This window comes from Neopsephotus bourkii, unplaced genomic scaffold (genome assembly GCF_033783945.1).
Source record: "Neopsephotus bourkii isolate Nb327-2 ecotype Australia unplaced genomic scaffold, CSIRO-AGI_Nbou_v1 NB_1016, whole genome shotgun sequence".
In the NCBI taxonomy this organism is placed as follows: Eukaryota; Metazoa; Chordata; class Aves; order Psittaciformes; family Psittacidae; genus Neopsephotus; species Neopsephotus bourkii.
In genome coordinates, this window is record NW_026901505.1 from 838,507 (window position 1) to 862,326 (window position 23,820).

Genomic DNA, 23,820 nt, shown 5'->3' on the forward strand with positions numbered 1-23,820 from the left:
CAGACTGAAGTGAAGTTGCAGAGTGCTGCGTGGTGACTGCAGCCATCCTGGTGTCCCTCGGAGCCAATATCCATGGTAAATCACTGCCCCTTCTATCCCAGGGAAGAGGTAGAGCAGAGCCTGGGAAGGAGAGGAGGAGGAAAGGTGCATGATGCCTGGGGTGTCCCAGAGGCAAACCCTGTGTTCATCCATGTGCCTGTCCCTTTCATTCCCCAAGGACAGTGGCGCAAGGAAGCCAATTTAGCCCCTTCCCTGCCCTTCACTCAGCCCCATCCCTGTCCTTCACCCCACAGGAACATTCAGAGCTGAGCCCTTCACTTCTCCCTCTGGCTTCTTGTCTTCCCAGGGGTGCTTTCTCCATTGTCCGGAGATGTGTGAAGGTGTTGGCAGGACAAGAGTATGCAGCCAAGATCATCAACACCAAGAAGCTGTCTGCTCGAGGTAAGTGTTGACGGTGCTTTTGGGGAGGTGAGAGGCGAGCAGGGTTTCTGGAGAAGGAATTTGTCTCCATTGGATGGTTCTGGGACAATGCCTTTGATGTGCAGCAAGGCAGGGGGTGTTTAACGTGCAGCGGAGGAACCCCTTATCCCACCCTATTTCTATGTGGTACACACTGAGCTGTGAACATCCCAAGGAGATGTCTTCATGGCTGCTCACTGCATCACGTCCAATCATATGGATATACCAAGGCTCTGGGGGTTTCCCAGACCCCAACCTCGCTGGGGAGCTGCAGGACCCCACTTCTCCCTGCACACCATGTTGCAGGTGAACCTGTATCCAGTGATGGATACACACCATGTATACAGTGATGGATACAGCCCTGCAGCAAGTCAAACTGCTGCCAGCCTTCAGTGCTGGGTAGCACAGTTATTTTGGGAGCATCACCTCTGAGAGGTGACCTCTGTCCCTGCTCTCAGGGGCTGCAGGTTCCCTTATTCACGTACCTGCATCAATGAGATAGGAAGTTCCTTCAGGTGGGGGTTTGATTTCATTTCTGCCTGGGGATGGTCCCTCAGCCCTTGCTGCTCTCTCATTAATCGCTCTGGTGAAGCATGCTGCTGCTGGAAGAGGCACTGGTGGATCTGTTCTGGCTGCTCCTCGGGGCAAGGCTGAGCTGTGCCAGCACAGAAAACCTTCAGTGAGTCCTTGCCCCGAGGCAGGGACCGCTCTGCCCCAGAGCATCTGACACAAGAGCTGCAATGAAGAGGATGGAGAGGATGGGACAGCAGCTGCCGTGCCCCTGGCTCTGGCTCCTCCTGGCCGGGTCCATCAGGGAGTGCAGGATCGGTGCCGGGAGCGAGCGAGGGTTTAATTAACTCCCTCCTTGGTTTCCTTCCCTAATGCCACTGCTCACCTCCAATGGCAAAACCGAAATGCAGAAAACGGTGACAAGCTCCTTTCTGACCCCAAATTAAATCAGTGCTTTGCAATCTCCTTCCTGCAGTGCTGCCGAAGAGGCACGGCGCTGATGCTGAGCTCCCCCCTGCTCTCCCCAGCATCCCTCTTTGTGGATGTGGACCATTCCCTTCCTCTGAGGCTGAAGGCTCCCAGTCCAGGGCTTCGGGCTGGTAGCACTGGTCTCGGCGCTCAGCTCCGCAGCGGGGTGGGCAGCAAACACCTCCTGGCCCGGAGCAGCGGACTGAGCCGCCCTCCCTCTGCTCCCTCCTGCCTCCGCTCGCCCGCTCCCCCGGTTTGCCCCTCTCCATCCTCTTGCCGCAGCTTCGTGTCCCTGTCCCCTGGAGAGACCTCACCGGGGTCATTTTCCCTGCTGAAATCACCGCCTGCCTCTGCTGATGGCCTTGAAACCCCGGTCCTGCAGTGATAACACAGGGGATGGTGCTGCGAGGAATGCCCAAAGCCGAACAAAGAGCCGCTCTCCCGCAGGGATGTGCCCAGCCCTCACTCCATAGGGATAAACTCCTTTCCCAGACCCTCCTGGATGCCACTGGCTCTCCAGCGCTGCCCCTTCCCCTTTGGAAGCGCTCCATCTCTTCCGCCCTTTCATCTCCCTGATCCATTTTCCTCTTCGCCCGGTTTTCGCTGGTCTCCCACTCCCTCCCCGTGCTGTCTGCACTTTATCAAAGCACACCAGCCTCCCGCCAAGCCGCCTGTGCCCGGCTTTGCCTTCGCAGGCGTTTTGGTGGTGACAGATTGCGAGGGTACAAAGAGGGGGCAGCGCCTGGGGGGGGGGATGCTTGGTGCTGAAGGTGCCGCGGCTCAGCCAGGAGATGGAGCTGAGTCGGGCGGTTTGTGGTGGGAAGGGGATGGGGTCACATTCACTGGGATCTCTGGGTTCTTCTAAGCAAGCAAAGGAGCTTTGCTGTGTATGAGATTGCCCTTGGGCCGTTTGGCTCCAGGTTGCAGACAGGGAAACTGAGGCAAAAAGGGAATATCAGTGACTCACCTACGGTCACTGTCAGGCAGGAGCAAAGAGGGGCAGAAAGCAGCTCCCCATTGCCCAGAGAAGTGCTTGTCCTCACTGGTCACACCGTTCCTACATCCTCTCCCTGCCCTACACCCCACAATGGATTTTGGTTGTGAGCAGCAACAGCCTAAACCCTGCCTTGTCCCTGTTGACATGTCTCAACCTGGGAAGGCTGCTCCCCATCGGGGGAACACTGCTGGGGGCTGAACAAGGCCAACAAGACTGTCCCAGCCTTTGGCTTGCAGAACCCACCCCAAGCCCCAGGGTGAATGTCTCACCCATGCCGAGCCCCACAGTTGCTGCATGGGTGATGCTGGAGCCCCAGCAGTGAAGGGGCTGCAGCGCCTTGATGTCTCAGCATCAGAAACAATGAGGTTTGGTTTGATGCAGAGCGAGACTCTGGGGTGTGAATCTGCAAGGTAACAGTGATAGCACTGAGAGACAAGCAGCTCTAATTATATCCTCACTTCTGGGTTCCTTCTAGTGTGAAGTGCCTCCAGACAAGGCACCTCCACGCAGGGTGGCTGGGGCAGGTAAAAGGAAGGAGAGAAGTGCAGAGACAGGGAAAAAGAAACAAAATGATTTGGAAACCATTCTGAGCTGCCCCAGAGAGGAGGCTTTTTTGGCTCAACTCAGTTTGCTTTACCCGGAGCATTGCTGTCTCACATCCCTGAGCCTGGCAGAAGGCAGGGAGATGGACCTGTGCTGCCTGTTTGGGGACTGGCACCAGACCAAAGCAGGTTTTCAGAGCCGGGGTTTTGTGATATAAGAAAGCAAAAACCTGATGAGAAACGGCTGGGGATGGAGAAGGGAGTGAAGTGGATGGCCCTGTTTCAGCCTGACATCTCTCGCTGATCGGCTTTATCTTCAGCTGTTCAAACTGTACCATGTGGGGCCAGGAATGCCCTTGCTGAGTGCTTGTGCTTGACTGCATTAGAGAAAACAGAGCAAGTGCTGCTGGCAGTGATCACTTGGGCAGCTCTGGGGTATTCTGGAGGTGACTGGGGGTGGTTCAGTAAACGGAAGGGAGAGAAGAGGGTGAGGGATCTTCCAGCATCCAGGACTGCCTGTGGTGTTGGTGGCTGGGGGCTGCAGCCATGCTGGGATACTGTCCATCAGGCCCTGATGCTGAGCATGTCCCCAGACCCGTTCTTCTTTAGCAGAAAAAGGATGGGTTTGCTCCTTGCCAGCTGCTCTATCCCCATCAGCATCCCTGTGCTGGCAGCTCATCCGAGAGAGCATGGCAGGAGCTGGGAGCACATTATTTCCTTCCCCAGACCCTAATTTAGGGCTGTTGCCTCTTTCAGATCACCAGAAGCTGGAACGAGAAGCCCGGATCTGCCGCCTGCTGAAGCACCCCAACATCGGTAAGCACATCCTGCTCCTTCCCTGCCTGCCAGCCGAGCAGCCGGGCAAATGTGCCACTGTTCCATGCTGGCTCCATGCCCCCCTGCTCTCCCATGCTCCTGCCAGGGCTGTGGGGCCCCTATCAATAACATAACCCTACCTGCAGCACCACGGGCTGTTTGTCCTTCCCCTGTGCTCCAGCCACCACCCCAGAGATGGAGAAGGGCTCAGTGCCTGCCCTGTAGATCCGCAGAGCATCCCTCCTCATCCTCACGGGAGGCAGCACCTCCAAACGGGGTCATGGGGAGAAAGGCTTCCACTGTGTGCAGGGGGGGGGGTCGGTCCTATCTAACCCACTTGGCCATAGCTCCTCAGGGAGAAGCGGGGCCCCAGCAGGCTGCAAGGGGCTATTTTTACTCCTCTCCCGCTCCCCGGGTGCTGTGTTCCTCTGCATGCTCCAAAAAGCGGCTGCAGCTTGGAGCAGCAGCAGCAGCACGGGGCGTGTAGGAGGAGCGATGGCGGGGGGAAGCGAAGACTTTCCCACCGACCGTCCATCTGAGAGTAGCCTCCTTCGGAAAAGCTGTTGCAGGAAAACTCCTGAGCCCCTGCAAAAGACAAAAATAGGCCAGAAGGAGAGAAAGAGAGAGAAGGGAGGGGAAAAAACTGCAGCAAAAAAGAATTCCCAAACCCCGTCTTTGAGAGTGATGCTGATGCTGGTGGTTCGGCAGTGGGAATGGGGATGAATCCCCTCTCCGCTGCACCCCAGGATGTGCCAACACCAGTGGGATCCTTTTGGGAAAGCGTTTAGGGGTAGGACAATAGCTCTGCAGCCCTGGAACCTGCAGCCAGGAGCTGGGAGCTCTTCCATGCTGCCCTCGCTGCTCCGGGTGGCCTGGATCTGTCCTTCCCAAGATGTCCTGCAGCAGATGAAGGGGGACAGACCCAGGGCACTGGGACCTGCCATGTGGCTCCCACTCCATAAATATTGCAGTTTGGAAGGGGCCTGTCAGCTTCCATCTGCCTGAGGCACACGGGTGAGTGGCAGCTCTGCCCTGCATTGCTGGGGTGCTGGACACTGCAGGATCCAGCTGCCGTCCTGCGTCATTCCCTGCTTCAGCAGGACCCCATTCCCTGCAGTCCTGGTGGGAAGCGCAGGCTGCCCTGGTCACAGCAGCATCTGGAGCCTTTCCGTTGCTCCAAAATGGATGTAAGGATTGCTGAGACCTGAAGGAACTGTGCTGTAAAGTGTGTGAATAACAAGAAATACTGGAAATGGAGGAACCCATTTGCTTTCCCTTCTCCCTCATCCCTGCACCACTCCTCACTGGCCATGACCTGCAGAGATTGCAGGCTCGGAGCACCCTTGCTCTAAGCACAGGGCTGGAAAGGGTTAATGGCATGAGATGCTAACAGCCCTATCTCCGCTATTTATACCCAGGAGGTTCTTCTCCACCCCACACCCTCTCTCCCTTCATCCCCCCCACTGCTCCTGCTGCTTGGAAACTTGGGCTCCAGCTTCCCTTGCTTGCAGCACAAGCCAGCTAATTACCCACCAGGAGCTAGAATGAGCTCTGCCACTGCAGACCAGCCCTAATGAGAGGAAGAAGAGTCACTGCTGCGGAGGGCAAGGGAAGGCAAGGCAGAGAACAGCTCTCCATCTGTCCCAAGGAGAAGCATCCAGCTGCTGAGGGGCTTTGCTGCCCCATTACTTGTGAGGAGGGGCCCCTTCATCTCCTTATGGGAACGCCGCGCTGTGGCTGCGATCCTGGAGGAACCAATCTGTGCTTTGCACAGTGCCTGCAGGAGAGCCCTGTGCAGAGAGCCTCGCACGGGTGGTCGAGGGCAGCTCCAGGACCTGCAGCACATCCACGGCACTGGGGGATGTATCAGGGGGAGCTGTGGTTTCCCAAAGCTGCATTTCCTCGCAGGGAATCTTTCCTTATTGGGGTAACTTTGGCTACACGCAGCCCTGGAGGTTTAACTCCAGGTTAATCAGTCCTGATACTGTGTCCTGCCCCTGCCTTGGCTTTTGGTGCTGAGCTGGAGTGGTTTGGCCGGCACAGCTCTTTGTGACTATGGCCAGTAACAGATACTTGTAGGATCAGGCTATATTTAGAGCAGCTGCTCTTTCTTATACCTTATTCCTGGCTCCTGGCAGCTACAGGCAATGGGGCTTCCCAAAGCAGGAGTTGTATCCAGACCATCTGCTTATCATTACACGGACCCTATCCGCACTGAACCCACCTAATCCCCCACTGAACACTTTGGCTTCTGCAGGATCCCTGGTGCAATACCTTCAAATCCCTCCCAGGAAGGATGAAACAGGAGGAAATATGTTTCTTCCAGCAGAGGAAGGCAGAAAAGCTGGGATTATGAGCTGGAGAAAACCAGGGAGCAGACAGAGGTTTTGGAGTGCAGGGGATGTCTGCAGAGGACAGCAGTGGGGGAGCATCCAAGTGGGAATCTAAGCCTGAATAACCAGAACCTGCTGCAGGGTGAGAGGTTTGCACCAACCTGTACCTGGCGTGGTGTGACCCTTGGTGTGATGACTGGGGTGAGATGCAGCCCCATGGGAAGAGATGGGAGACAGGGAGAGTGCTACCTCCAAAGGGAACTTATCCCGAGGTGATTCCTGGGTATCCCTGACCTGAGGCCGCCCAAGGAGGAAAGGAAGGTCATGAGCGGAAACAAGAGCAGTGTCAGTGTCTGGGCTGGCTGAGCTCTCCCTGTACCCCGAGGGGGCAGAGGGCTGGGGCTGCCGCTCCTGCAGCCTGCCCAGGGCCCAAGATAGCCCAGCAGCTGCCCGGGACCTCGGCCAGGCACCAGTCCCGGCAGTCCCTGATTTGGATGTGACCTTTGAGCCTTGCACCCCTGCCTGAGGCTGGGGATGTGCTGGGGTCCAGCCAGCAGCAATAGCAACAGGGAAAATAGCCCCAGCTCCTGCTTGTGCCCAAAGGGGAGCAAAGGGGAGCAGGGTGGGAGACAAACATACCCCGTAACCCTTCTGTCTCTGCTGCAGTGAGGCTCCATGACAGCATCTCTGAAGAGGGCCACCACTACCTGATATTTGACCTGTGAGTAATAGTTAAAGGCATCTCTTCATCCATCAGCAGCTGCTTGCTTGTTTCCACACCAGGGTGATGCACCCTGCATCCCACAGCCCCCCCAACTCTCCCCCATCCGTCACCTCACTCAAAACCTTCCCACAGCCTGGGTTTGAGCCAAGCTTGGGTCCCCCGAGCCGGGCAGAGGGCAGTCTGTGCCCTGCACACCCAATGCTCCCCCTGTGCATGCTGCAGTGGTACTTTGGAGGGGTTTGCCAGCACTGAGTGTGCTGTAAATCAACCCAGCTCTTTGAGATGGCCAAGTGTGACTTGCCCTGTTCTCCTGCAGGGTCACCGGTGGGGAGCTGTTTGAGGACATTGTGGCCAGGGAGTACTACAGCGAGGCGGATGCCAGGTGAGCACGGACACACACCGGGCTGTGGAGGGGACAGCAATTGTCCCCTTCTCCTGTGAGCTGCTCCCTCCCAGGGTCCTGCGTGTCTGGCTTGCACAGCCCGAGTTCCTTCCATGCTGGGAGGTGTTTTACAGCCGCTCTGCGGCACATCCACATAAACCAGATGTGTAGTGGAAAAAAACCAACCACAAACCCAACTCTTTTTAACTCACTCAGCCCCTGCGCCAAGAAGTGAGTGTGTTACTGCAGGGATGGCTTCCCCTTGAATAAGGCTTCTGCCAGCCATCACTTGCAGCATCCTTCTTCCCCGGGCTGATGGCCCAGCCTACATCTGAGGTCCCTGCGAAGGACCAAGGCTCCCTGGTCTGGCAGGGGGGAAGCCCAACACCATGCTGGTGCCCCAGCCAGAAGCGTGGTAGCACAGACACTGCACACAGTCCTCACCCCTTCCCCTCGCAGCCGCACTACCATCGTTTGCAAGCTTCTCTCTGGCATTTACCACTTGCAAGCACTAAGGAGGAGCGGTAAAGACAGGCTGGGTGGGAGGATGTGCTGGAGCTCTGCTTCCTCCCATCGTCCCGCTGGCACCAGGTACCCTGCTGCAAAGGCGAGGGGTTGGGACCATCAGAGCCACCCCTTCAGTCCATGCAGCTTGGCCAGGGGACAGCAGGGGCTCTCACCTCTCACACAGCTATCTCTCCAGCTATCGCTGTGCCTCTTGGCTTTGCCCCCAGGATAAGCATAGCCCGTACAAAGGTCCAAGGGAGTGGTAAGCTCTGTCTGTGTGGAAATACTGCAGAAAGCAATCTCATTTAATGGGTTGCCTGCGCTGAATCCAGTTACAACTCATCCACTTATTAGTGTCATGCAAATAAAATCAAATAGATGTAAATAAAGGCGTTCTGCCTTGGACACAGTTGTTTGGGAGCAGAAGCGATCATCGCCTTGGTCTTTTTCCCTTCCTTTCTCATGCGTGCAGCAGAGATGGGGTTTGATGAACTAGACACAAAGCCAACAGACACAGGGAGAGCTAGAGGAGGCCAGGGAAATGGGGCTGAAGTGAAGGGTACCTCTGTGTTTGAGCAGCACATCTGGGTTCGGACACCAAATCTGGGCTCACATTGTGACTACACCACTGGTCTCCAGCTCCCCTCTGCTGTTGCTTCTATGGGGACCCCATGGGATCAGCTATAGCCCCCATGCTTGCAGTGGCTGGGTGTCTTACTGGGTTACAACTGCTCTCTATGGTGGTGTGGCTTTTGGTGAGGGGGACACTGAGCTGTGCTGCAGGGCTGCTGGTGGGGTGCACGATGGGGAGAGGGGCAGGGGGTGAAATGCACCCAAGCAGCAGTGTCAAAGGGAACTCTGCCTCACTGGCACTTCCATGAGCTCTCATCTTTCTCCTGCAGCCACTGCATCCAGCAGATCCTGGAGGCCGTCCTGCACTGCCACCAGATGGGGGTGGTCCACCGGGATCTCAAGGTAGGAGCTGCAGGGGAGTGCTTGTGAACCCCCTATGCCATGCAAAACCCTGTGGAGCAATGCCCAGTGTCCTCCAAGGCAACTGAAACAGCAGCGAAGAACAGCATGTAGGGCTTCTGGAGAGCCACAGAGCAAAGACCAGCTCTGGGCTGAAACAGCACAAGGGAAAGGGGCTAGAGAGGTCCTTGAAGTCCGTGTTTTGCTCCTCTTCAACCCCTTTCTCCTCCTGCAGCCCGAGAACCTGCTGCTGGCATCCAAGCTGAAGGGTGCTGCCGTCAAGCTGGCTGACTTCGGCCTCGCCATCGAGGTGGAGGGGGACCAGCAAGCGTGGTTTGGTGAGTAGGATTGGCCCGAGGCGGGGCATGCTCCAGCCCTTGTTTGGTCAGGGGATGCTCCGGGAGGGATGCACATCCCCTGGAACTGAACTCCGGGTTATGGGAGCATCCTGGCCGCACCAGCCTGGGAGGCAGAGGTTGATGGCTCCAGCTGAGCCCCTGGAAACAGCCCAGTACTGACCCAGGGCACAGGCAAACAGCTCCACAGGACTTGGTGAGTCACCAGCATGTCCTGGTGAGCCCGATAAGCCAGCAACAGGGGTTGTGGAGGAAAGCCTCTTCCAAGTGTTGGATGTGCATGGCAGAGCATTCCAGGCTGATGCGCCAGCCTGGGGTGTCACGGTTTGCTCTGCTTTGGGGATAAACAGAGGTTTCTGGAGGGAGGGTGCCTGTCCCGCTGGGTTGGCATGTGCCAGGACCAGGGCTCTTGGCTCTCGTGGCGCTGCTGGTGAGCTGTGTGGGGATGGGAGCTGCACCCTGGCAGTGTGTGACGGGCTCTCTGTCCCAGGTTTCGCCGGCACCCCGGGATACCTCTCTCCCGAGGTGCTCCGGAAGGATCCCTATGGCAAAGCCGTGGACCTGTGGGCTTGTGGTAAGTCAGACCGGGGCTGAAATGCCAGGAGAGGGCCGGGCTGGCTGCGTGGGATGAGGCAGGCTGTTCATCCAGCATGTACTGAGTCACGGCTGCTAGACACGTCTCAGGAGGTCAGGGGGGAAGATTCACCCAGGAAATGGCACAGCAGCAGCCACATGGGAGCCTTCTTCCATTCGCAGTGGGGAGGAGGCATTGCCTAGCCCTGCCAGGGCACGTAGCCTCAGGCTGTGCATGGTGGCCACCGTGTATCTCTCCAGGTGCTGAGCACATCAGCATGGAGCTGGACCCACCAACAAGCCTTTTGCTCCTTATTCAGGGAGCAAATCCTCCCGTTCCCCTGATGTCTCAGTTTCTCTGCTTGAGTCAGGCCATTCCCTGGGTTCAGTTTGCTCATACCTCCAACAATGAACTCTCCCACTGATCCCACGTCTCTCCTGGGCAGGCGTCATCCTCTACATCCTGCTGGTTGGGTACCCGCCCTTTTGGGATGAAGACCAGCACCGACTCTACCAGCAGATCAAGGCTGGGGCTTATGATGTGAGTGGGTGTGTCTTGCTCCCCCCTTTCACAGTGTCCCCTCTCTCCTGCTGTCCCTGCCCTGCAGCCTGCTGCTCCAGAAGAGTAACCAGGACAAATTCAGACAGATGGGAGCAAGTTTCCTTCCTCTGCTCTGTCCAAGCTGCCGTGCCCATGTGCACACTGACCTGTTTCAGTTCCACTTTGCAGGACAGATAGGTCTCATCCTGGGCCTTCCACTTTTCTCCCTCCACTCCTGCTCTTCAGTTTTCTATCTGGCAGCTCCTTGCAGTTGCTACTATCTCCCCAACCTGTCCCATAGGCAGGAGCAAAAGATTGCAGGAGCATCAACTCAACAGGCTTCTGCTCCTATTGCTCCCTGCGGTCTCTCACCCTAATCCCTTTGCTTTGGCAGTTCCCATCCCCTGAGTGGGACACAGTGACTCCCGAAGCAAAAGATCTCATCAACAAGATGCTGACCATAAACCCATCCAAGCGCATCACAGCAGCAGAGGCTCTGAAGCATCCCTGGATATCAGTGAGTTTGGTGGCACTCAGTGGTTAAGATCGAAGATCTGGAGATGTGGGGGTTCCCAAGAGGGGAACATCTCACCGGGAGCACATGTTATCAAACATACTGCCTGGCTCTCTTCTCCACCCTGGGAAGATGGTTCCTGGCATGGTTCCTCCCAGTGCTCTCAGAGCAGTCTTTCCCCTGAGGCTTTGCAGCAGAGAAAAGCCGGGAGTGTGAATGCAAACAGCATATCCCCATGGAGCTGGTGATGGGAGCGACACACATGTTCCCAGCCCTGGTGGGGACAGGCTGGTTCCTTGGCATTACAATGTGCTGGGGGGGGGGGTGCTTTTCTCAGGGATGGTGGGAGCAGGCTCGTGTTTACCCATCCACACACCCCATCAGCAACTTCCCCCTGCTCGCTGCACCCCACTGCTCCCGCTGCTGGTTCTCACCCTGGATCAGCACCTAAAGGCAGGGGGAGCCCATGGGTTTAACGCTGGGGTCTTACACCATGTGCAGACCCCAAGCACACTGACTGGTCAGCAGAGGGGTTAACGCAGGGGGCAGCCAGCTCTGCCTGCACCCCCCTGCCAGAGCAGATCCTGCTGACTCCAGAGCTGTGATCTCCTGCTGCCTATTAAAGCTCCATCTCCTGCTGCTGCTGCTGCTGCAGGCAGCTCTGGCCTGTGCCCTGGCCACAGGAGATCTCACACGTGTGCATGTGTGTGAGAGCAGGGCTGGGGGAGCCTCTTCCCACCCTGGACCCGCTCTGAGCCGTGTCTCTCTCCCCTCAGCACCGTGCCACTGTGGCATCATGCATGCACAGGCAGGAGACGGTGGATTGCCTGAAGAAGTTCAATGCCCGGAGGAAGCTCAAGGTAACTCTCGTACTCTCCAGGCTGGCTGTAGAATGCATGGTGGGTTTGTTCCCCATGTGGGAAAGGAGAGGGTGGTGCCATGGGGGTGACAGACATTTGGGGAGCCCCGCTGCAAAGAAGGGGAAAGAGACTGAGTGCAGTGGTGGCTGCATCTGACTGGGGTTAGAGGAAAGCCACGGTGAGGGAAAGCACTGAGGCACACGGCTGCCCTGGGCACTGAGGTGAGGACTTTGCCACTGGAGTCACTGTTGAGGAAGCTCCTCTGTGGGGCAGGACATGGATCTGAGAGGGACAGGGAAGCCCCTTTGCATGATGAGCAGGCAGGCAGGGAGCTAAGTGGTCCATAGACAGGCAAACAGCTCTGGCTCATCCACACCAGCAGCCACACAGGCTTCCCCTTCTTGGATGCTGCCATGTGCCGCAGCCTGGACCCCCTCTGAAATCACCATCTCCCCAGGCTTCACTGCCAAGCACCCACCTTCCTGGCGCTTCTGAGCCTCAGCACAGTGCTGGGAACAAGCTCTGGACATCACAGTGCTTCCCCCAGAGCCGGAGACACAGGATGGGACAGCTCTGCTTTGTGCCGTGACCAGGCCTGGAGGTGATGTGGCACAGAGCAGTACAGCTGCAGGCCACTAACAGGATTATCAAGGAAAGAAACTGGCTATAAACTATTATTACTTTTTGGCTAGACAAGTAATCAAATTAGTTCAGGCACACACTTCAAAATAGTAATTCATTACTGCAAGCAATCAGTCTGAAGTAATCCCATTATTCACTGAGCAGTTAGTTGGTAGCCTCAGCTGGAAAAGGGGAAGCATGTTTATGGATGTTATTTTGTGGTGGTGAACTTTGCGTGGCTCCCATGAAAAACCCCTGTCCTGCTGCACTTAGCTGGCACAGATTTAATTGCAATGAAATCCGGTTCCGCTGCCGGTGCCTCCCCTTGCTGCCAGCCCCGGTCAGTGGAGTCATGCTACATCCAGGGCAAGGTAGAAAGAGACTGAAATGTGCCCCGGGGACATTTAATATCCCTTTAATCCTGGAGGGAAGGCAGTTTTGGAGCATGCAACCCAACGCTGGGGAGGTGGAGTCGGGTACCCAGGGATGCTTTTGATGGCAGGAGGAGGATATCATCCCGTGGGCCTGTTTCCTTCCAGCGAGGTGGCTGGGGACAGGTGATGAGCAGGGCTTTCTATTCCTAAGGCTGGGGGGAGTGGAGGGATGCAGGGGGCCAGGGCCCAGCACACCCTTTCCTTCTGCCTTCTGTGTCTTTCAGGGGGCCATCCTCACCACCATGCTGGCCACCAGGAACTTCTCCGGTAGGTGCCGTCTCCGGGGCTCACCTCCTTGTCTTACAAGGCAAACCCTTAGGGTCCCTTGGCAGCCGGCTTTGTCTCTGGTGTCACAGTGGGGCTGAGGTTGCAGCCTGATGCTGGTACAGGCCATGTTACCTGGTACCTCCAGGCTGGGTTGAGATGCAAGAGAAGAGGTGTCTGGCTGAGGCACAGAGATCACCAGAGGTTTAGTCTACATCCAACCATCTGGCTTGTGCTAGGGTAAGGATGTGGGTGCCGAAGGCAGCCAGGGCTCAAGCAGCTGCTTTAGTGTCCTCACGGAGATGTTTGTGGCTCTGGAGAGCATCCTCCACACCATGAAAGTGCTGGAGGCACTGCAGACAGATGGCAGCAGGGTCCCTCGGGTTTGATCCTGCAGGGATCTCCTCCTGCTCCCTATATCCCAGAGTCTGCATAGAGACACAGGAGCAGAGCAAGGAACCAACCTTTGCATGGGGAGAGGTAATGGTGCAGCTACAAGCTCCCCTGGCCCAGTATCCTCTTGGGGACACCCTGCTGCCTCGGAGCAAGCCTTGCAGGTAGGATTCTGCAGGCAGGGATCAGTGCATCCTGGCCACTCCCAGGCACAGAGCTCATCCTCTCGCTGTCACCTCCAGCCTTCCCCACCACTGTGGATGGCCCCAACAGAGGTGCTGCAGTGATGGGACGAGCCAGCCAAGCCTGGCACACTAACGGAAGGGACTGGTGGCATCTGGTTGGTGTTAGATGGGTGCTTTGCCAAGGCGCCCCAGGAGCGAGGTGTAGGAGATGGGTGCTGCTGGCCCCGCTGGGTGCTGGGGCTGTGTCCATGGCTGGTATCTGCATTTGTCATGGGGGGGAATTGCGCTGGTCCCACATTTAGCACTTGTGGGCAGCCTGCGGTGGGGCTGGAGCAGCCCAGCAGCTGGGGGGATCCGGTGTCAGCCCCCGCGCCGCCGGGACACGCGGCATCAAAGGGCAGGAAACCCAAAAGCATCGCTCATGGCGCTGCCTGCCCCACGCACACAGCGCGGCAGGGGATGGCGCTGAGCCCCTCCGATGCCGGGGTGTCCCTGTGCGGGCCGGGCGGTGGGCGCTGGGGCAGGCTCCTGCTTCCCATCCATGCCAGAGCATGGCTGCAGCTGTCGGCGGCCCCGCAGCACATGATCCCGGCAGCGTGGGGCTAAAATTAGAGGGCGGCAGGCGGGGAGCCCATTCCACAGCGCTGCACCACGCTGGGGCACCAGCACCCCCTGCACACAGCCCTGCGGCCCCCAGAGCGTGACGCGGGGACACGGGGCATGCCCCTGGCTGGAGCCAACGGGGCAGGCCGGGACGGTCACCCGTGAGGGTTGTGCTGGAGAGAGGACGAACGCCGGTGTTCCTGAGGGATCCCTGCCGCCCGGCACCATGCTGCTGCTCCTCGCCCTGCTGGTCCTGGTGCCCTGCCTGGCTCTCCTGATCTCCTTCCTCCTCTCTCCAGGAGGCAAGAGCGGTGGCAATAAGAAGAATGACGGCGTGAAGGTAAGCGCGCTCCGCGCCGCCCCGTCCCGCCTGCCCTCCGCTGCTGCGGGGCACTGCGGTGGGCTCTCCGTGCGGCACCCGGTGCTGTAAAGGGCAGCTCTTGGCCCGGCTGTCCCTGTGTGTCCCCGTGCTCGGCTCCTGCCAGGACAGGCAGTGCACCGCGCACCCAGAGAGGGGAGAGAGGAGAGCGCTTCATTGCTGACCCCCAGGGAAGGGGAGAGGCAGAGGCTGGACCAGGAGAGGGGACGGGGGACATGGGGTTCACCCATCGAGTGAGATGGGTGGCTGCATCTCCTGCTCGCCCCAGCGTGTGGCTGGTGGGGCTGGGCTCGTCCCCACCATCCTGTCCCATCCTGTCCCCAAGGGCTGAGGTGTTGCTGGGTGGCACATGAGTGTCTTCAGCCCTCTCAACAGCACTGCTGGCCCGCTGTGCCCAGTGCAGGCAGAGCGAAGGAGCTTGGTGATACTTGGCAGAATAAATGGCTTGCTGATGCTCTCAGAACAAGCTGGTGCTTGTTTTCTTGGCCTGCAGAGCCCTCAGGTTCGCCTGACCCTCCAATGTGGGGCCAGGCCATGACAAGGTGGCTCCTGGAGGCAGCAAAATCCTGCTGCCGAGCAGCTTCTTGTGATATGGAGCTGTGGTGGTTGGCAGTGCCAAACTCCTGCAGGAAGGAACGGTCCAGCCAAGGCCTTTCCTTACCTGTTCCCTCACGGACACAAGCCATCACCCAGCAGGGAGAGCGTGTGCGATCACATTCCCCACCACAGGACAGGTGAGGCAGAGCTCTGGGAGCCTGACTGCAGCATGGCTGCTCTCCTTCCTCGGGCCCTTTCACAGGGACCCTGTGAGGGGAGCAGGGTTTTGGGAGCGCAGAGCCCTCAGCTGGCTGCTGCCCTCCTCAGTGGAGCCAGGCCTCTGGGGCTGGATTGTCTTTCTCCCAGTCCTTCCAGACCCAGCAGCTGGGACAGGACAAGCCTGCAAGGCTTGAGACCATGCACAGCTTCCAAACCTGGGCTCAGCTCCACAACAGACAATTCTGGAGCACCCTGCTCTAGTGGAAGGTGTCCCTGCCCATGGCAGGGGTTGGAACTGGATGAGCTTTACGGTCTTTTCCTACCCAAACCATTCGATGAGTCTATGATATGATTCTGTGAGAGCCATCAGGAGATGCATTTTTAAGCCATAAAGGAGATTGGTGGGGGGAGAGGCTTCATCAGGCCTGGCCCAGCAGAAAGAGACAGCTTTGAATTCCATCTCTAGCAATCCTGGGATGGTGTGGTGATAGAAGACCATTTGCCAGCCCAACTTACTAATGACACTCCCTCTTGGACTTCCAAGTAGCTTTGGGGGCAGCTGTTATCCTGGGAAGTGGGGCACTTCTAGCAAAATAGCTGGTTTGGGTAAACAGGCTTCTAGCCCATCACTACAACTCAGTGAGGAGGGTCTGGTTTCAGACTGGTATCCCCAGTCCTCAGCCCCTTGTTGCAGAGTGGAAAGCAACAAGTGAGGCTTCACCCTGAGTGCAGCCAGCCAGCTAACACTCAGCTCAAGAGGGTGTACAGGCTCTGCAGAATGAGTTTGCACTTTTACTGCCCCCTTTCCAGTAAGTAGAGGTGAGACAAGCTGGCTAGATGGCCAGAAGGTAGAAGAGGAGAAGACAAAGTAGAGGCAAACTCATTCCCAACAGGTTGCTTATGTTGGCCACCCTCAGCATTACCATTTGCACCTCATTCCCATGCTTAATCTGGGGGGATTTATAGCATAACCCACTCATGGGGCACAGGGAGGCTGGGTGCTCTGGACAAAGCTTTGATGGCCCTCCATGGGCAGCTGGCACATGTCAGGGCATCACTGGTCGGTGGTCATTTCTTTCCATCTTGCTGGGAAAGCGAGGCAGGAAAGTGGAAACCTGCCTTGGCTGGGTGGGAAGGGAGCAGTCCTGCCTGCTCAGAGCAGGGCTGTGAGTCAGCCTACACGGTGTGGGTCATTGCAGGAAGAGTTGTGTCCCCTTATGGAGGAAGCTACTGGACTGACCATCCCCATGAGAGCAGCCACTGCTCTTGCTCCTGCCTAAAGCTATGCAGTGGGCAGCAGGTTGCTGCCTCCCAGCCTGCCCACACAGCCCTCCAGCACGCGGATGGTGCTAGCCCAAGCTCTGAGGACTACAGAACACCCTCCTGAGGAGGTTCCTCCCCTACTAAAGCATTCATGGGACCAAAACTCCCTCTCGAGCCCTGCGCTGGGGTCTGTGGGAAGTCTTCTGGTCCCAGCAGTTACGATACCTTCACTGCCCTGTGTAGTGTCGCATCTCGTCCCATTGTAAACTAATGAACTCACTGCCCCATGTCACATCCTGTCCCGTCCTAAATTAATGAGCTCACTGCCCCGTGTCGCATCCTGTTACTGTATGTCCAGACTCGACGCGGTCACTGCTTTGTGTTGCATTCTGTTGCGTCTGAAACTCCTGCAGTTTGCTGCCCCTTCTCACATCCTTGGGTAGCAGAAGCTGTCAGCCCCGCTCCAACAGCTCTGTTCCACACGAGGTTCCTTCTGAAGTACTGCAGCTCACGCTGCCCTTTAGGACATCTGTTGTTTTGGTGAAGGAGGGATGAGGATTAATGTAGGACCTGGTGAGGGAGGAGAGAGCTGCATCAGTAGAGGGGGAATCTCAGTGATGCTGCTGCTGGGAGCCAGTTAGGATGTGAAAGGAGCAGTGAGGGGGAATGGATAGCAACAGCTTTTACACTGCAGCCCACACATGCACCCTAATGGGTTGCTCCATGTGCTTTTCCAAGAGGTTTGCACTCTGTGTGCTGCTCTCCCCTGTGAGGGCAGGAAGAGCCAGTGCCTTGTTAAATGTGCTGGTAAATACTTCGCTATTTGGCGCTGCAGCCTCTAATTCCTGCACGCTGGTGTTCCCTGCTGCCTGCTGTGATTCATCCCCCGGAGGATGGAGAAAGGGCATGAGGCCAGCATGCACGTCCCCTGTCTCCTGGGCAGATTAAAGATGGAGATGGGAAGCAGAACACAACAAGGAGAGTCCAGAAGTAGTTTGGAGTTGCCGGCAGAAACATGGCTATGGGGTCATCCAACCCCAAAGCCTTAAAGCCTAGTGGTAGTGGTCAGGAATGGAGATAAATATGTGTAAGGTCTTCTCTTTGGAGGAGACTTGTCCTGATTGAAAGCACTGGACCTGTGCTCAGGACAGCTTCCCACATGGTGTGTCTGCCTTGTGAGGTTGAGTAGCAAAAGCGACGCTGGCTTTAAACCAGCCAGACTAGTACTGGTCTGGGTCCAAAGCTAATTGAGCATCTCCACACTAGTCAGCAGCATGGGCAGATGCACTCAGAACAGCTCCAGAGCCTAAATGTCAGTATGGCATACACACAGGGTGCAGGGTGGTGGAGCTGCCTTAGCTTTTCAGCATCCCACTCCTGTCCCTGCAAACCTGTTCACAAAGCCACCAGAGTGGCCATCAAGTCCTAGGGGACTCCCTTTTGGACTAGCCAGGTCCTTGAGATGAGCAACACCAGAGATTGTGGCAGATCAGGTGCCAGCAGGAACTCGGGGAGGGAGCTGGCATGGCACCACCAGCACCACAGCCTGCAGCACATCCCTACAGGAGCAGCAGGTTGCCCCCCCTGTGCCTTTCGTTTGACCCTCCAAGAGGACACGAAGGGTGGCTCAGGAGCTGCTGCCTCTCACGTGCTGCTTTCAGCCTTTCTCACTCTGTGTCTCTTCCTGTTCCATCTCTTCTCCTTGTTTTTCCAGAAAAGAAAGTCCAGTTCCAGCGTTCAGTTAATGGTGAGTGTCCTTCGTCTTCCTCAATGCCGATATTGCTGGGCGCCTCCACATGCTCCAGCTCCCCCCGTTTTTGGAAGTTACCTCGGGGTAGGGAAGAAGGGACACCGGGGTTGGAGGGAACATCCTCAAAGCTGTATCACCCACAAACCCCATAAACAGGGTTGGTGCAGGCACTTGCTGGCCACCGGCTGGTAGGAAGCCAGCCCTGGTTCTTGCTGATGGGTTCTCATGCCGTTTCTCCCAGTTCTCCTGACTCAGGTCTGCAGGCTGCATCGGTCCAAGGAGCCTTGGAGAAACACCTTCCATGCCTCTGCGGGGACTGTATGGTCATGGGACACCTTGCCAACCTACATCGGGGTATTATGGGTAATACATAAGCAAGGCTCTGCTGGGAAGAGCTAGCAGAGCCATTGCTCTAGCTCCGCTAGCAGAGTTGCCTTGATGGGGCTCCTGGAGAGAGACAGGGGGTCAGAACCCCTCTTTCCCCCCAAAATCTGTGTAGTGCTCAGCTGTTTCTTGAAAGAGCTGTGTCTCAGCCTTCGATGGTCCATGTGGGTCTTGGAAGCACTCTGTTTTATCGTACATTTCTCTCCCTACTCTGCGGTCAGTGTGGTCTCTCTCACTCCTGCACAGTCCCCTCTTTCTCATCCCAGCTCCTCCTCGCTGTTAATTTGTACATCTCTCTCTTTATCGTACAGTCAACATGGTGTCTTCCACCCCTGCACAGCCCCTCTCCCTGCCCCTCCGGCAACGCTCCTAGGAACCCAACAAACCCCCCTGGACCTGCCCCATCTCTGTCCCCACAGGTGTCGGTAGGAAAGGCAGCGCCGTTCCTACGGGACCCTCCACAGCCCAGCTCTTGTGCCCTTGGCTACAAGGAGTGGAGGTCAGGGAGGGCTCTGCCAGCGCTGCCCTAGAGCTGTGGTTGAGGACGGGTTGGACCTGCTGGTGTTTTCCTTGCTTTCCATCCGCCGGCACAGTCGGGTCGGACTCGGGGGGCTGTCGAACACACGAGCTCCACCTGGCGTGGGGAGATGGCCCCTCTCACCGCCCCGTCCCTCCTTTCTGTTCTTTGCTCAGGAATCGTCGGAGAGCACCAACACCACCATCGAGGATGAAGACACCAAAGGTACCGCTGGGGGCACACGGGGAAGCGGGCAGGATGCTCCAGAGGGTGCCCCGGGGTTGTTAGTCTGGCCATCTCTAATGAGATACTGGCTTTGGAGAAACCCACCACCATGGAGCTGCCTCTGGGCCTTTCAGATGTTGACCCTCTGAATGGTGAGGAGGATGGGGTGTTCCCAAAATAGGGATGTTCCCTGAAAGCAGGCATGGAAATAGCAGGAATCTGCAGGGATAGCAGCCCAGCTACCCGCTCCTCCGAAAGAAATGGCCCTTTGGGAATAGCCTCCAGGGGAAATCCCTGCCTCCCACCTGCCTGCCAGAGTCAGCTTTCTAAGAATAACCCAGGGAATAACATATCGGTGCTAATGTGTAAAGACTCTCAAAGCGATCTCAGCACAAACCAGGATGGACTTTGGCCTGACACGAGGGTTAATGGGACATGAGTCCTCCTGGGGAAGGCAGGCGGTGCTTGGGAAGTGGTGGGTGTCCCTCTCCTCAATCCTTGAATTAAATCAAGCATGATGCTCCTTTGCATTTGAAGCAAAGCGTTGTTAATAAGACCAGGGTTGCCTCTGACAGCTCCTGCGTCCCAGGGAGCTGAACCTGCCCCAGATGAGCCGACAAGGACCAAGGGCAGCTCACCACTCGGTGATTAACCCTTTTGCTCTTTAGGAAGACACAGGGGTTTTCTGTGCCACCCTCACTTTCAGGGGTGAAAGCCCTTTCCCACATCTCTCTCCCAAGTCGCTCCCCTGCTTTTTCCCTGGATAGTTTCCAAAGTCCCCCAAAGCCATGTGGTCTGTTTCTAATGAAAACAAGAGCTCTCACTGATGCTGCAACACCAGCACTTCTGCTCTGTGTTCTCCTTTTATTTTCTATTTCTCTTTAAACCAACAGTACGGAAGCAAGAAATCATTAAGGTCACAGAGCAGCTGATCGAAGCAATAAGCAATGGTGACTTTGAGTCCTACACGTGAGTATGCTCAGCATGGGGTTGGATCGGGGTGTGGGCTCAGCCTCCCAGAGTGGGTGCTTCCACTGGTTTTACTGCTGCCCAGGGTGATGAGGTTGATGTGATGGTGTAGCACTGAAACCGGGAGGCAGGGAACATCAGTTTCCAAACCTGATGCTTCTCTCACACTAAGCTGACCACAGCTCTCTGGTCTCATTACTATGGATGAGCCTATTTCTGGTTTGCAGAAAGATGAATGACTGTAAACATGATTTATGGTGGAAGAAGGAACATTGCATCCATGGTATCCATTATATCCAGATTGCCACAGGCTGTTTGGAAGCATAACTGCTTTCTACTTGCTGAGCTGATGCTCTTCAGAGTACCCTTCTGTGTCCAAGGCCTATTTAATTAGCATTGTCTGAGCGAGTGCAGGTCTTCATCCCTGCCTCAGAGAATCACAGCAGGGATATTTTGATGCAGAGCAGAGAATATGACTTTTCCCCTGCTGTTTTTATTTCTTACAAAGAAGATAGCTGTGTTTTGGGAGGTTTAATTTGAGATGGTGGATGATGGAGAATTTACCCTGCCTGCTTGGGGTCCTGGCTGCAGTCAGTGGGCTGGAGGAGAGGTGGGGTGGGCTTCATGCAGCATATAGGGCTGAGGTCAGTGTTCTGCTTGAGTTACTTGCTGAGGGAGTCATCCTGAGCATGGGCTTGCAGAGTTCCATGCCTGAGATAACCTCTCCCTTTCCTCTCCCCTTGTTACCTCCCCAGGAAGATGTGTGACCCTGGCATGACTGCCTTCGAGCCCGAGGCTCTGGGCAACCTCGTGGAAGGCCTGGATTTCCACCGATTCTACTTCGAAAACCGTAAGCAGCCCCCTTGCATCTTGAGGGACCCTTCCCACCTCCCATGGGCCCGGCTGTGTCTTGATCTCCATCAGCTTCCTGCAGAGAGGAGGGTAAGGGTGGTTTTGGGAGCATCTCTGGCTGATCTGGAAGATTCCAGCAGGAGAATCAAGCCTGTTAGGTCAGCTGGGGACAGCCTGCATGCAGAGGAGTTGTTTGGTTAGCTGCTTGCTAGGTGGACCCATCCTGAACCCACCCGGGCAGCACTGACTCATCCCCACCAAGCAGAGAGCCTAAACCAAGCATCTTCCCTTCCCGCACTGCAAAAGCCCCCCAGACTCCTTCCCCTGCCTAAAGCCGCTTGTCCTTGTGCCCTCTTCAGTGTGGTCCCGGAACAGCAAGCCTGTGCACACGACGATCCTGAATCCCCACATCCACCTGATGGGAGACGAGTCTGCCTGCATCGCCTACATCCGCATCACGCAGTATGTGGACGCGGGGGGGATTCCCCGCACTGCTCAGTCCGAGGAGACCCGCATCTGGCACCGCCGGGATGGCAAATGGCAAATTGTCCACTTCCACAGATCCGGTGCACCCTCGGTCCTACCGCAGTAACCCCTGTGAGGCTCCGGGGATGGGGAGTGGGGGGCAGGAGGGGACGATGCAGGTGATAAGGAGAGGGATGCTCTGCCAAAGCGATGGTCGGAGCAAGCTCCTTCCCTTCCTGGTTTGTGTTTTGCAGCTGAAGCGCGGTCCTGCCCGTGTCGGGTTTGTCACTGACTGACTACTAAGGGGACGCCCCCTCCGACATCTTCACCTACGGGACTTTGGCTGTTGGCTCTGCTGCTTGGTTCCCGCTGGAATAACCCCTCGCTTCTCACCGCACACACGCAACAGCCCTGCCGGCACCGCGCAAACCTCCCATCGAACCCCTCCACCCCGCCGGGGCCCCCTTCCTCTGCATGAACCAAGAAAAGAGAAACCACGAACCTAAACCCGAGTGTCTGGCCAGTGAGGTGATGTGCCCTCAGCTGCATGGCGTTGGTGGGACCCCCCCCCACTACCCAGCACGTCTCCTGAGTTGGGCTCGGACTCATCATCTCCATCTCCACCTCCGCCGGGAGCCCCCTGAGGACGAGGAAGGCGGTGGGATAGTTTGGAGCCACTCCGTGCTGTACCCTCCCTGTGTGCAGTGGATTTTGCTTTGCTGCTATCAAGGTCCCTGTCCGTCACCGTGGCTCTTGTCTGCTCCCGACCCGAACTACTGCTTCCAGGCAGCCTTGACTGGGGAACCACGATTTAAACCATCTGCAAAGCCCATTTTCCACGTGCCCCCAGGCGAGGAGGGCAGTGTTTGGATGGGTGAGTAAAGGCTGTTTGTTTCCCCTTCCCAGGAGCATAGGCTGACTCCTCAGGAAAGCGAGTAGGTTTGCACCCTGGCTCCGGACGGACGGGGGTGCTCTCCCTCCTTCCTCCCTTCTCCTGTTGGAGCAGGAACCAGAAAAGCTGGGAGAAGAGAGGAGAAAGATGACTGCTTCCCAGCACTGCGCTGGCACCGGGGAGCCGGGGCTCTCCCAGCCATGCCATGGTGACAGCATTTCTCTTGTGCCCTCCTCACCCACCACCCATCCTGGATCGTCCACCCCTGCCCCTCGCATGCAGCATCCAGTGTTCCCCATGCTGGGATGGGGGCAACTGAGCTGGGCATGGATTCGGGGTGCAAACCTCCATCACCCACCCGACTCCTTCCAGCGACAATGAGGAATGCGAGCTTTAGTAACGAAACTCTGCTTTGAAGAAAACAAACAAGCCTTTAGCTGTCTTCTACTTTGAGCGCATGCCTTTTTATAGGGAGAACAACCTTCCGTGTATTTCGTAACTTGACTTTGAGTATTTGCTGAAATGAATCTTTATGTAATAACTAGAAATGTTCAACTGTTTAGGGTGGAGGGGGTGGGATTGGGGGTTGCTGTTTTTCATTGCGTTTACATTTGGAGATGGGCTGCGCTGCCACGATGCTCCTACCAGGGGTCCTGCGGATGCCAGCCCCCACCCCATCCCATCCCTAAGCATTGGGTGGGCAAAGGAACCCATATCCAGGGGCACCCACCTTCCTGGGGCACCTTCCTGCACCCCATGGGTCTTCCTGCAGGGTAAACCCAGGCAGTGGCTCTTAGGGAGCCATCGGGACATGGCTTTCAGGACAGAAGACATGGCCGGGAAGGGGAATTTTGGTCTCAGCTCTTCGCCATCAGGGAGAGGTCTGAGGTTGGATATTTTCCTGGCAATTCTTCCATTTCTTGTTCTCTTTTTTCCCAACTGGAAGCTCTTTGCTCGTTGAGGTGAGGCTCCTGCAGCACTGCTGCTCTGGGGGAACTTTCTAGCTCCACTCTTTTCATCTGCATGGCGTTTAACTTTCTAGACAGTGCGTGTGATGAAAAAAAAAAAGAAATGAACAAAAAAAAATGCTTGTTTTGGACATAAAAAAACAAAAAGGGGGGGGAGAAAAAAAAAAGAAATGTTTTTTTTCATGTAAATTCTGAGCGTGTATTTTGCCTTTTCTGTGGTTTTGAATGCTTTGCTCTCTTGTTGAGGCAGGGATAGCTGCTGTGCAAAACACAGCCTCATCCTTGCCCACTGCAAAAATATTTTCCCACTGGATAGAGGGGAAGAAATCCAAACTGCTGGGGCATG

General features: G+C 56.5%; 1 protein-coding gene across 2 annotated transcripts in view; it reads left to right on the forward strand.

Annotated features, from left to right (window-relative positions):
• CAMK2A (calcium/calmodulin dependent protein kinase II alpha) overlaps positions 1-23,619 on the forward strand; it is a 28,729-nt gene extending 5,110 nt beyond the window's left edge. Inside the window, exons 2-19 of one of the 2 annotated variants that reach the window (XM_061360135.1) lie at positions 347-441; positions 3,733-3,792; positions 6,792-6,846; positions 7,166-7,231; positions 8,641-8,713; positions 8,946-9,048; positions 9,557-9,640; positions 10,086-10,180; positions 10,575-10,697; positions 11,471-11,554; positions 12,834-12,876; positions 14,354-14,394; positions 18,167-18,199; positions 19,280-19,328; positions 20,222-20,297; positions 21,053-21,147; positions 21,509-21,746; positions 21,869-23,619. In XM_061360135.1, the coding sequence (XP_061216119.1) occupies positions 347-441; positions 3,733-3,792; positions 6,792-6,846; positions 7,166-7,231; positions 8,641-8,713; positions 8,946-9,048; positions 9,557-9,640; positions 10,086-10,180; positions 10,575-10,697; positions 11,471-11,554; positions 12,834-12,876; positions 14,354-14,394; positions 18,167-18,199; positions 19,280-19,328; positions 20,222-20,297; positions 21,053-21,147; positions 21,509-21,741 (1,408 nt within the window). In that variant the 3' untranslated portion in view covers positions 21,742-21,746; positions 21,869-23,619. The remainder of the gene's footprint in view (positions 1-346; positions 442-3,732; positions 3,793-6,791; positions 6,847-7,165; positions 7,232-8,640; positions 8,714-8,945; positions 9,049-9,556; positions 9,641-10,085; positions 10,181-10,574; positions 10,698-11,470; positions 11,555-12,833; positions 12,877-14,353; positions 14,395-18,166; positions 18,200-19,279; positions 19,329-20,221; positions 20,298-21,052; positions 21,148-21,508; positions 21,747-21,868) is intronic. The other variant, XM_061360136.1, reaches the window with a different exon arrangement.
• Positions 23,620-23,820: the final 201 nt, after the last annotated feature.